General features: G+C 49.9%; 1 protein-coding gene across 4 annotated transcripts in view; it reads left to right on the plus strand.

Annotated features, from left to right (window-relative positions):
* NSMCE4A (NSE4A component of SMC5/6 complex) overlaps nt 1-13,619 on the plus strand; it is a 165,872-nt gene that overhangs the window by 39,784 nt on the left and 112,469 nt on the right. For all 4 annotated transcript variants that reach the window (XR_014960674.1, XM_085602645.1, XM_085602634.1 and 1 more), the window contains exon 4: nt 11,551-11,717. Coding sequence is in view for 3 of the 4 variants with exons in the window: in XM_085602645.1 (XP_085458771.1) it covers nt 11,551-11,717 (167 nt within the window). In the remaining variant the exon portion in view is untranslated. The remainder of the gene's footprint in view (nt 1-11,550; nt 11,718-13,619) is intronic.

The following is a 13,619-nucleotide window of genomic DNA, read 5'->3' on the forward strand; positions in this document are numbered from 1 at the left end:
GTGGTTGGAGTTGGCTTTACTAATAAGATTGCATTTCTAGCGTAACTAACCCCTTTTAGCAAAATTAGGATAATGAAAGACTGGGGGTAAAACATTCAGGTATAACCTGTAAAGCTGCTAAGTCTTGACATTTCAAATTATTTCAGGACTGCTCCTGTGTGCTGCTACAGCCACCACAATAAAAGAGTGATGCCTGAGAAGCTTTAAAAAGGGCTTTTCTGTATACCCCCTTAGGGTTCCTGTGCACCCCCGACAGACGCACATAAGCAAAGAAGAGATCCTTGTTCAGTGTGGTACGGAAGTGTACATAGGACACAAAGAATTTTAAACTCATTTTCTGTTTGGTTTTAGTTTGCTGCTGAAATGCTGTGGGAAGGATAGCACATTTTGTTAAAAAGGGATGTGCACTGTTTGTAGAATAATTCAAATAAATGCACTGGTTTTGCTCCGGATAATAAATCAAAGTGCAATATTTAAATCCGTAATGAGTCTTAGTAATGTGAATGCCCTGCCGTTTTTCAAATCCTGGGGCTTACATACACTGTGTTGGAAACAGCCCACTCCCACTCCGCAGGGTAGTGGTGGACTCCCCGAACACACTGTGGTAGCTTGGCTCGAGTGGTCAGGAAACAGGCACCGTGCTAAGCATACAATATACCCATACAATAACCATGCGTGCATCCGTTCCAAAAACGACTCTACACCGTAAAAATTATGAAAATATCTTTCTTTATCTTTTTCTCTTAGTTGCTGATTGGGAAAATAAATAAGTCAATCACAATATACAAATTTTAAATAGTGCAGGTCAAATAAATACTGTCTGGAGATTCAATAAATAGGGGTGATCATAAATATAAAGGACATAAATAACAGTGCAGGTAATACAGGCAATTAAATATTCTGAGGCAATAAATACTGTCACCAATAAATATTGTACACCAACAAGTCCTGTGGACCAATAAATATAGTGAAGCAATAAATAGGTTAACCACAATAAATACAGGGCCCCCCAATAAATAATTAAGAGTATACAGCAACACTCATGTAATCAGATCACTTTTCAATTCCTAAGGGCTGATTTGGCCCAGGCACAGCTTGTAGGGTTGTGGAAGGCTTGAGGGGTTCTACTCCCTGGCTGGGACAAGGCTGAGGCCTAAACTGAGGTAGATCAAGGGGGGAATACCAGTGCCCTGGCTTTCTCTCTCCCCACAACCTCTCTAGGTTAGTCCCAATTCACCCCTGGCACAGTCAGGTTGGTTCCAGCACCTCCCTAGCCCCTTAGAGCAGTCTCTCAGGTCTCCACAGGGCCTTAGGCGCCCTCTACTCCACTTACTGCCCTTTTTCTGATGTTCCGACGCCGCTGGAGTCGTGTCGATGCCGTGAGGCGGTTCCGGTTCGGTCTCGGCGGCCTCGGCACAATGTCAGTTCTAGACGACGCCGGTAGGCGGTTCCGGTCCGATGTCGGCGGCCTCGGTTCGATCTCGACCTCCGATTCGACGGCGTCGGGCAGTCTCTACTCGATGTCGACTTCGGGCGGCTCCGGTCCGATGGCGCTCTCGGCTTCGATGACGTCGGCCGGCCTGGCCTCGATGTCGACTTCCGGCGACTCCGGGGTGCGATCCTCACCCCCGACCTCCGGTGCTCCTCCTCTCAGGTTCCGGGCGACTCCGGAGTGCGATCCTCACTCCCGACCTCCGGTACACTTCACCTCGGTCTCCGACGACTCCGGAGGGCGGACTTCACTCCTCCGATGACGCCGCTCACTCGACCTCGGTTAACTTCCTCCTCGACCTTTGGTATTCCTCACGACCTCCGTCGGCGCCCTCTCACGACCTCAGGCGGCTCCGGGTACGACGTCTGCTTCTTCAGTCAGCGCCGCTTCTCCACCTCGGGCTCCAGGTCTTAGGCTACTCGACGCCGGACTCCAGGGAAACCAGTTTCCAGGTCAGGATCTTGCTGCTTTCTGCTTCTAAGGCCTGTTCCTGCTGTCCAGGTCCTTAGGATGAGTTTTTCTGGCTTCTTCCCACACAGGGCTACAGGCTGGGATCCATCAGTAGGGACTAGTATCAAGGGTGGGTTTATGGACCCCACTCCAGGCACAAGTTTCCACCCCTGCTGCTTCACTCCTTCCTCCTTCACTGTTGTGCTGCTCTCTCTTCACCAGTCAGGTGCCAACTGCCAGCTCCAACTGCCAACACTCTGTCTTAACCTCCCAACATTCTAAACCGCCTCCAACTGTCACAGAGTTCTGGAATGTTCTGGAAGGTGCTGGTAGGTTCCAGTGGATGCTGGTGATGTCACAGGTGGCCACCATTTTGTGCTCCAGGCCCTCAGACAGAAGTTCCCCCCAGCTGAAAGTGGGGAGAGCTACCCAACCCCTTGGGAGTTCTCATCACTAAGGCGGAAATACCTTGAGAGACCGTCTGCATTGGCGTGGTCCACTCCAGGCCGATGTTCCACCTGAAAGTCCATCCCCTGTAGGGAAATAGACCACCTCAACAACTTGGGATTCTCCCCCTTCATTTGCATCAGCCAACGAAGGGGTCTGTGGTCGGTCTGAACTAGGAAGTGCGAGCCAAACAGGTATGGCCGCAACTTCTTCAGAGCCCATACCACTGCAAAGGCTTCACGCTCTATTGCACTCCACTTCTGTTCCCTGGGAAGTAGTCTCCGGGATAGGAAGACCACGGGTTGATCCAGACCCTCTTCGTTGAGTTGCGATAACACTGCCCCAATGCCATGTTCTGATGCATCTGTCTGGACAATGAACTTCTTGGAAAAGTCTGGGGCCCTTAAGACCGGGGCCTCGCACATGGCTTTCTTCAATCTCACAAAGGCCTGCTGACAGGCCTCCGTCCAGACTACCCGTCGAGGTTGTTTCTTGGACGTGAGCTCCGTGAGGGGGGCTACGATGGTACCGTACCCCTTCACGAAGCGGCGGTAATATCCCGTGAGGCCCAAAAATGCTCGGACCTCAGTCTGGGTCTTGGGGGGGTTCCCTGGCCATGATGGCCTCGATCTTCGCCTGGAGGGGTTGCACCGCTCCCCTACCCACCAAGTGTCCAAGGTACACTACCGACCCCTGCCCGATCTGGCACTTGCTGGCCTTGATCGTCAATCCAGCTTGTCTCAGGGCCTGGAGAACAGCTTGCAGGTGACGCAAGTGATCCTCCCAGCTGTTACTGAAGACGGCTATGTCATCCAGATAAGCAGCAGAGAAACTCTCCATTCCGGTGAGGATCTGGTTTACCAGGCGCTGAAACGTGGCAGGTGCGTTCTTGAGCCCAAAGGGCATCACACAGAACTGGTAGTGGCCATTGGGCGTGGAGAAGGCTGACCTTTCCCTTGCTCCATCAGTCAACGAGATCTGCCAGTACCCTGAAGTAAGGTCAAAGGTACTTAGATATTGGGCAGCTCCCAGCCGGTCAATCAATTCATCCGCCCTAGGGATCGGATGAGCATCAGTTTTTGTCACTGAATTCAGTCCCCGGTAGTCCACACAGAACCTCAGTTCTGGTTGGGCACCCGGTGGTGCAGCTTTCGGTACTAACACCACCGGACTAGACCAGGGGCTGCTAGAAGGTTCAATCACTCCTAGCTCCAGCATCTTAGTGACTTCACTATGAATGCTGGCCTTCACCTTGTCTGACATCCGGTAGATCTTGGACTTCACAGGTGGGCTGTCTCCTGTGTCCACGTCATGGACGCACAGGTGAGTCCTACCCGGGACAAGGGAGAACAACGAAGAGTACTGCCCCAGGACCTGGCGACAGTCCTCCTGCTGTTCAGGAGTTAGAGATGGGGAGAGAATCACTCCCTCCACCGACCCATCCTTTTCTTGAGACGCAAACAGATCAGGGAGAGGCTCGCTTTCCACGTCCTCTCCTCCGTCAGTCACCATCATCAAGATGACTTCGGGCCTCTCGTGGTGGGGTTTGAGGCGGTTGGCATGCAGCACCCGCAGGGGCTGACGAGGGGTCTTCAGGTCCACCAAGTAGGTAGCCTTACCCTTCTTCTCCAACACCTCAAAGGGTCCTGACCAGCGATCCTGGAGGGCGCTAAGCTCTCCCGGTTCGATCACCCACACTTTCTGGCCAGGCTCCAACTCCACCGGGTGAGCATTGTGGTCATACCACGCCTTCATCACTGCTTGGCTGGCTTCCAAGTTGTCAGAAGCTTGCTTCCACAACTTAGCCATTTGGCTCCGGAAGGCCAGCATGTAGCTCACCACATCCTGGGGAAGCTTTCTGGGAGTTCTTTCCCATCCGTCTCTCACCAGGTTAAGAGGTCCACGTACAGGGTGCCCATACAGAAGCTCGAAGGGGCCGAAGCCCACTCCCTTCTGTGGCACTTCCCTGTAAGAAAAAAGTAAACAGGGTAGGAGGACGTCCCATTTCCTCCGCAGGCTTTCAGGCAGACTTCTGATCATGCCTTTCAAGGTTTTGTTAAACCTCTCCACCAGACCATTGGTCTGGGGGTGGTAAGGAGTTGTGAACCGGTAGGTCACTCCACACTCCTTCCACATCGCCCGCATATACGCTGACATGAAGTTGGTCCCCCTGTCGGACACAACTTCCTTGGGAAAACCCACTCGGGTAAAGATTCCCATCAGGGCCCTAGCCACAACAGGTGCCGTTATGGTCCTCAGAGGTATTGCCTCTGGGTACCGTGTGGCATGATCCACCAGGACCAGGATAAACCTGTGACCAGCTGATGTTGGCGGATCTAACGGACCCACAATGTCGATGCCCACCCTTTCAAAGGGGGTGCTAACGACAGGAAGTGGTTCCAGGGGAGCTTTCAGCTTCACCCCTGTTTTCCCACTGGCTTGGCAAGACACACATGTCCGGCAGTAGGTATCGGACGACACTTTCATCTGAGGCCAATAAAAGTGTGGGACAAGACGGGCGAAGGTCTTGTCTTGCCCCAGGTGTCCTGCCAATGGTATCTCGTGAGCCAACTCCAGAAGGAAGGCTCGATAACGTTGAGGAACTACCAAGGCTCGTGACGATCCATGTAGGGGTGCCTTGGGTTCACTGTAGAGGAGGCCATCCTCCCAGTAAACACTGTAGTTCCCTTCAACGTTCCCTGCTGCCTGGGCTTCGGCCTGTCGCCTCAGCCCCTCAAGGGTAGGGCACTCCCTCTGGCCCTGGCAGAATTCCTCCCTGGACGGGCCTCCCTCCACGTGCCACTCGGCCGGGATGGGTAGGTCCTCCAGGTTGGTAACGTCCCCCACCGCAGACTCCTGGTCCACCACCTCCGGTGGCCTATCCGTCCTACGGGGTGGGGACGCCGAGGCAGGCTCCTCCTGTCCTCGGTTCTTCCCTTGACTGGCAGCTGGCTGGGCCTTTGTTCCAGGCTCCAGCCGAAATGAACTCCCTCTTCGGGTAGTCGCGGACCTTGTGCTAACACAGGCCCAGTCAGGTGTACCCAGCATCTCGGTGTGAGTCCGGTATTCCACCTCCTTCCAAGCGTTGTGCTCCATATCATTCCCCAGCAGACAATCGACTGGCACGGCAGGGCTTACGGCAACTCGAAGTGAACCTGCAACCCCCCCCCATTCAAAGGGAACCTCGGCCACGGGATAGTGACCTGTTCTGCCGTCAGCCATCGCGGCTGGGTGGAGTACATCGGGAATTACCTGCTCTGGAGACACCAGTTGGCTACGCACCATAGTCATACTGGCTCCTGTGTCTCTCAGAGCCTCCCCTCTTTGGCCGTTGATGGTGACCCATTGCCCATACTTTGCGGTATTTGCGGGCACCTGGATCTTAGGAACCATCTCCCGTTCTCCCAGAGACACTAAAGTGACACCCGCCCACTCCCTTCCCTTAGTTAAGGGCATCTCCTCCCCGAGCACTGCACTAGCTACTCCGGGGGTCTTTCCTCCAGTGGGAGGGGGTGGTCGTTTCTGGCACTTCGGATCTCCTTTATAGTGTCCAACGCCACCGCACTCGTAGCAATGGACAACCCTTGGCTGCTGACTCTGGCCAGGATTAGGGTTTCTGGGTGGGTTAGCCTTAGAGGTGAATCCTGTTCCCTTCCCTTGGAAGTTATTTTGGGGGCCTTTGGAGAACTCCTTTTTCTTTTCCCCTCCCTCTTTCTTCTGGGGGGCGCCCTGTCCGGCCTTTTGAGTATCCCCTCCAGTCCCCCTTGTGGACACCCGGGTACTAGCCCAAATGTCCGCCTCCTCAGCAAGCTTCCGGGGACTGGTCCGCTTGCTATCCACCAGGTGTTGCCGCAGTTCAGGGAAACATTTCTCGAGCAGGTGTTCCTTCAGTACTAGGTCAAACAACTCCTCGTAGTTCCTCACTTCACTGCCCTGAATCCAACCTTCCATTGCCTTCTTTGCATAGTCCAGGAAGTCCACCCAATTCTGCGTGCCCAGTTTGTGACTACCCCTGAACTTCTGTCTGTACTTTTCGGGTGTTAGTCCAAACTTCCTTATGAGCGCCAGTTTCATGGTGGGGTAGTGGGTCTGCTCATCCTCTTCGAGGGCCAATAAAGCATCCCTACCAGCTGGAGGCATGTACTTGTACAATCCCCCTCCCCAGTACTTCTCTGGAACCCCATGGGCCCTCAGCGAGACCTCATAGGCCGCTAGCCACTTGGCGATATCGTCGCCCACTCCATAGCTAGCTACTATGTCCTTTGGCAGGTATGGTTTAGATTCCCTGGTGATCTCTTGGGTCTGGCTGCCACCATTAGGAACAGGTTGTGCCCCGATTCTCAAGATCTGAAGATCTATTTCTTTCAGTCGCAATTCATGGGCCATCCTCTGCTCCTCCTTCTCCTTTTCCAGCCTTGCTAAGTCCCATGTGAGCTGTCTTTTCTCCCTCCGGTCCGTTAGCTCCACTTCAGACAAGCCACCGCTAGAGGCACTGCTGCCCTTCCTAGAAATGGTTCTGGGCCCTGCTGACAGGTTCCCCACCTCAGGTTGGTACATCTCAGCCCCCTCGGGGTCAGGCTCTCCATCCCTGTCTTCCTCCTCAGCCTTGCTTTCCCTGCGTGCCTCCCCCCAAGCCCTTAAGCTGGTTTGGAGTGCACCCTTCTTTGCTCCCTGAGTTGGGCCACAGTGTACGTTTCTAGATTTTCTAGTACAAACTCCATCTTGCCCACTCAGGTTAGAGGACAGGTTTTGTGCAGTAACAATGCAGGGGGGTACCTTTAATAATACCTCCTCCCACCACCAGAGTAAATTTGGAAAAAACAAAAACCCACAATTAGGAAGGCCGCTTTGAGAAAACTCCCGGTGTAGGCCTATGGGCTACCCACAGTTATTGTTGAGTATACGTAGGCACAGCTCTATCCCACCACTGAACACCAATTTATGTTGGAAACAGCCCACTCCCACTCCGCAGGGTAGTGGTGGACTCCCCGAACACACTGTGGTAGCTTGGCTCGAGTGGTCAGGAAACAGGCACCGTGCTAAGCATACAATATACCCATACAATAACCATGCGTGCATCCGTTCCAAAAACGAGACTACACCGTAAAAATTATGAAAATATCTTTCTTTATCTTTTTCTCTTAGTTGCTGATTGGGAAAATAAATAAGTCAATCACAATATACAAATTTTAAATAGTGCAGGTCAAATAAATACTGTCTGGAGATTCAATAAATAGGGGTGATCATAAATATAAAGGACATAAATAACAGTGCAGGTAATACAGGCAATTAAATATTCTGAGGCAATAAATACTGTCACCAATAAATATTGTACACCAACAAGTCCTGTGGACCAATAAATATAGTGAAGCAATAAATAGGTTAACCACAATAAATACAGGGCCCCCCAATAAATAATTAAGAGTATAGAGCAACACTCATGTAATCAGATCACTTTTCAATTCCTAAGGGCTGATTTGGCCCAGGCACAGCTTGTAGGGTTGTGGAAGGCTTGAGGGGTTCTACTCCCTGGCTGGGACAAGGCTGAGGCCTAAACTGAGGTAGATCAAGGGGGGAATACCAGTGCCCTGGCTTTCTCTCTCCCCACAACCTCTCTAGGTTAGTCCCAATTCACCCCTGGCACAGTCGGGTTGGTTCCAGCACCTCCCTAGCCCCTTAGAGCAGTCTCTCAGGTCTCCACAGGGCCTTAGGCGCCCTCTACTCCACTTACTGCCCTTTTTCTGATGTTCCGACGCCGCTGGAGTCGTGTCGATGCTGTGAGGCGGTTCCGGTTCGGTCTCGGCGGCCTCGGCACAATGTCAGTTCTAGACGACGCCGGTAGGCGGTTCCGGTCCGATGTCGGCGGCCTCGGTTCGATCTCGACCTCCGATTCGACGGCGTCGGGCAGTCTCTACTCGATGTCGACTTCGGGCGGCTCCGGTCCGATGGCGCTCTCGGCTTCGATGACGTCGGCCGGCCTGGCCTCGATGTCGACTTCCGGCGACTCCGGGGTGCGATCCTCACCCCCGACCTCCGGTGCTCCTCCTCTCAGGTTCCGGGCGACTCCGGAGTGCGATCCTCACTCCCGACCTCCGGTACACTTCACCTCGGTCTCCGACGACTCCGGAGGGCGGACTTCACTCCTCCGATGACGCCGCTCACTCGACCTCGGTTAACTTCCTCCTCGACCTTTGGTATTCCTCACGACCTCCGTCGGCACCCTCTCACGACCTCAGGCGGCTCCGGGTACGACGTCTGCTTCTTCAGTCAGCGCCGCTTCTCCACCTCGGGCTCCAGGTCTTAGGCTACTCGACGCCGGACTCCAGGGAAACAAGTTTCCAGGTCAGGATCTTGCTGCTTTCTGCTTCTAAGGCCTGTTCCTGCTGTCCAGGTCCTTAGGATGAGTTTTTCTGGCTTCTTCCCACACAGGGCTACAGGCTGGGATCCATCAGTAGGGACTAGTATCAAGGGTGGGTTTATGGACCCCACTCCAGGCACAAGTTTCCACCCCTGCTGCTTCACTCCTTCCTCCTTCACTGTTGTGCTGCTCTCTCTTCACCAGTCAGGTGCCAACTGCCAGCTCCAACTGCCAACACTCTGTCTTAACCTCCCAACATTCTAAACCGCCTCCAACTGTCACAGAGTTCTGGAATGTTCTGGAAGGTGCTGGTAGGTTCCAGTGGATGCTGGTGATGTCACAGGTGGCCACCATTTTGTGCTCCAGGCCCTCAGACAGAAGTTTCAGGGGTAGATAAAATGGCTCCCTGAATCTGCAGCAACACTAAAAAGTCTGGTGGTTCCCAAAAAGGAAAAATTCAAACCGGGTTTGAGGCAAAAGTGGGACAAAATAAATAATGATGAGGAGGGACCACCCAAAGGGCTGACAGGTCTAACACGCTGGCACTGTTACACTGGCGAACCCAAATTTAAATGTGTTTCTCTAAAAATGAAAGTGAACATCTACAAGAATCTTAACAGATAAAAACAAACCAATATAAAGCAAAACTGAAACTGACTATTCTGATATGCAAGCCCAGCTGGAATCAGGACACCATGCTAATGCATGAACATAAGTACAATACTTGCTGCAAGTACATCCGGCGTGTGTACCATTATTAAAAGAGCAATATTTCTTTTTTTTTTTTTTTATGAAATGCCGGTCAACTTTCTGTCATAAACACTCTTTATTAGGAACTCATGGTGCTTCATCAGTAACAAGTGGACTTTTAATTACAAACTCGCTTCTCTTTTCATGATGTTACATTGCAGGATAACTTTATACAAATCAGCCTCACATTCTCCAAATGCAAACATTTGCTCACCTTACCTGGAATGCAGTGATCCTTGACCACACTGCTCTGACATGCGGGTTTGGGGGATTGGTGGGGGTGCCTGCAGTGTAAGCCTGATGGCCCAAGATAAGGTACAGCTGCCCGGCCAGGCTTGCATGCGTCCCCCACACCGGAAACGAGTCAGAAGGCTTCGAAATACATAGGAAGCTGGGATTAACATGCTTGCAGTTTCGTTATTAAAGGCAACACTAGTCTCAGTGGATTCACGTGGCCGAAGAGGCATGAGCTCAGCTTACATTTTAGGAGCGGGACATCTACGCTGGCGACCGCACCAGGGGTCAATTGCTTTTTAGTCACTATGTCAACAAGTTAATTGTGACCATAGCAAAACAAAGTCCCAGGCACGGCCGGTCTAGTATTTTGGCTTTGTTCTGTTATAATCTATAGAGTAAGCGAGGAGAGGGGGAAAGGCGGGTAAAACAAGACGCGCGGGCGACATTGTTTAATGTTTAAAAAAAGAATCCCAGCAGGATTGATTCGGCCTTCCAGGCTTCAGAGGTCGATATCATGGGTATAATTGATTTGGGCAGTAATAACATCTATTATTTAAGAGTTGGACACCATTTAGTCTGCTGTGTTCTGTATGACAAATCAATATTACGTTTACTCACGTGCCTGTTGAGCCTGAAGCCGGAAGCTCTGTTGTGCCATCTCGCTGTGCCGTGGGCTTCCAGTTGCCTCCTTAGCACCAAAGAGTCTCTGTAGCTCCAACCATTGGCTCTGTTATTTCAGGGGGTATTGTAATAGTTATACCTTTTGCTTAACGTTTGAAGTCGAGAGGGGAATCCCGAGGGACCGCGCCAAATGCCACAGCACCCTTGAAGAGAACACAAGAGCAAATAAATCCGGATTATGCAGAGCAAATGGTAAAATCATCTCCAGCATACAGGAGCAGGAAGCACTGCACTGCAGGCAACTCAACCAGAGCATGCTGGGATTAGGGATCCGCTTAGAGGATTCGGGAACCCGGCACAGGAGCGGAGCACCAGGGGGGGCTGCGTCTGTCAGCAGTGATGGTGGATTAGACACTGATTGCTGCAGAGGGAGCACTTGCGGGTGGCACGCTATTAAACAGAGTCTTAGACTATATAATTTGTTTGTGTGCTGAGCGCACCGGCATAATCTATGGAGTGAGCGAGGAGAGGGGGAAAGGTGGGTAAAACAAGACGCGCGGGTGACATTATTTAATGTTTTTAAAAAAAAAACGTTTTAGCGGTCTGACGAGTCGAAGCGGGCTGAGGAAATGGCTTGGGCCGCGAAGGAGGTGTAGCCGTGGGCCGGGGCTTGCACCTTGAAATCGGCACCCGAGGATCGCAGCAGGTTGTACGCCTGTTCCAGAAACCTGCCAGGCCATCAAACAAGTGACAAAATAACATGGCGGCCATTATGCCTATTGAAGCTACTGCAGTGTTAAAAGACCATACACGGATGGTTAAAAAAAAAAGTGCTTACCCAGGAATTAAAAGACAGTGTGTACCGCCGCAAGTAAACGATCCAGTCCCGGTAGGCGGGGCCAAAAGTGGACAAGGCGGCAACAAGGAGGGACTAAGAAGCCTCCTTGACAATCAGAAGCCAGCGTATCTCATGGAAGATGACGCTACCCAATTAAAAAGATGGACGGGGCTTCAAGTCCCCTTTCAAAAGCGTATTGATTACATAATGCCAGGCAAGACTTGAAAAGAGGCATGAAACTCTGTCTGTTCACTTCTATGTTTGCACTCTTAGTAGGCAACAAATAGTTTGGTTTCTCCATTGGCTTACACGGTGTAAATGTTTTTATTTCTCTCCTCATCCTGTTTTCATTTGAAGTTGAAGTTCATGGGTCTGAACCGTCTGGAAAGCGGAGGGAAAGGAGGTGATGGATCTGACAGTGAAGATGAAGGCTTATCGGGGGGATTTCTACCAAGTGACGCCTGGCAGAAACTGGGCAAAGAAGCGGAGAAACACTTCCGAAGGGCACCAGCATTTCACTACATGTAAGTGCACAGCTTGGTAAGAGTTTGCGTAGAGTAGGGTACTCTCAAAGTGGGGCATAGTGTTGAAGGATAGCCTCCTCTCAAATGGATTAAAATTGAGCATATTGATTTGCAGACCAACTTTTATCGAAAATAGGCTATTTTTGGAATATTCACCTGAACTCAATTTTTTTTATTTTTTTAAGTAATTTTAGTTTAGGTCATCAAACGATTATTTATTCAGACACACCTGCAGATTCTGGATCTGATTCTGGATCTGTTCTTTACACCACGAAGACTTTAAAATTAATCTTCCTATAGAAAAATAAATTGACTGCATATGGAAAGCATTTTTTCTTCAGGTTCCCTTTTAAGAGGGTAATGGGCAGAAATGCCAAGAAAGAGTGCAAATTAAATGACTTCCTGGTGCAAACGATTTATATACAAAGGCTTACTTAGGAGGTGGATTGCTTCTTCTAGAGATGGAAGACAGGCCAATCGCAATACCTTTATTTGTGTTATTTGACAGGAATAATTAATAGTGAATGAAACCCATCTGTTTTTTTTTCTTTACTTAGCTGATGGCGCAGGGGATGCTTCTCTATTAGTGGTGTTGTAATCCTGCAATAAATGTTACAAGTTTTGCTGACTCACACAATTTACTAAATTGTCTCTCACATAGTACTTTTCTTGAAACTATCTAGGGTTTGGGGAAAGTGCAGTATTTTAATGATTCTCACAGTCAAGTGAAGGGCTATTTCTGATATGTTGGGAGCTAGTTTGTGAGTGAATCGACTTTTACTGTGAAGTATAGTTGTCCTTGTACCGGAAAATACATTTTCGGATTGGTGAGCTGCTCTGGGTGGGCTGACCATAGACGTGTGTCTGGAGCAAACCGTAATCCTACTATTTCATGTTATTTGTATATCAACAACCACCATTACAATAGCATTGGGCCCCCTTTTGCAGTAATCTGGGGAGGCCATCGATCTCTTGTGCATGTTGGCACATGATTATGAGGTTAGCAGAGAGTATGTTATGATATTTAGTTTAGAACTGGATTGTTTATTAGCAGGACAGTAAATTGTGTTCGATCTGAAGATCTTTTTAGTTCCTTTTGTGTATGGGTGGGTGCGCCAAAAGGACCCTTCCAATCTTTTCTTTGGATTGTGTGGTCAATTGTTCATGTTAATCAGTAGTAAAGTGTCCTCCTAACATGATTCACAATCCTGGTAGGTAATTATGCTGTGATGCGTTTTAGGGCATGGTATGTTGTGTGACAGTGCTGCTTGTTGGCAGCCCTTTGCTAACCACATGGCTTTCATGTTTTGTGCATATGAGGATGTAAGGTCAATTGTAAATCTCACTGCAAAAACATCTACATAAAAAATAATAATACCTTTGGCCCACCTCCACCTGAGCTAGGGAAAATCAGAAGACACTGTCATCTTAAAACCGCTTCAATTTTGTTCTTCAGGACAAGGGTCCAAAATCCCTGTGTCCTACAATGGATGCCCTAACACTTTTGTTAAATTTTCGACCAATCAATCAATCGGAAACCTTCACAAACCCAAAACATAAGACAGGAGACGAAAAGAAATCCGGCCGATCTGATTTTTTTTTTTTTTTCTAAATAAATATGGGTAGGCGATGATCCAAGAACCGGAGTTCATGGTCCGCTGAGGACTGCCTTTCCAAATATCCCTCTTTCTAAGCCCGATTGACAGATTGGCTCAGTTTAATGCTAACCAAAATCATTTTTCCAACACCAATTTACAAATTTCTAAAAAACTACTGTTCGGATTTGTACCAAGACCTTACTGGTCTTAATGTAAAATATAGTTTCTTATTGAAGGAATTGATGTTTCTCTTTTATAGCCTGAGCGGATGCCAACAAGGTCTGCTAATGTACACCTCACTGAC

The sequence above is a fragment of the Triturus cristatus genome, chromosome 1_2 (assembly GCF_964204655.1).
Source record: "Triturus cristatus chromosome 1_2, aTriCri1.1, whole genome shotgun sequence".
NCBI classification, from domain to species: domain Eukaryota; kingdom Metazoa; phylum Chordata; class Amphibia; order Caudata; family Salamandridae; genus Triturus; species Triturus cristatus.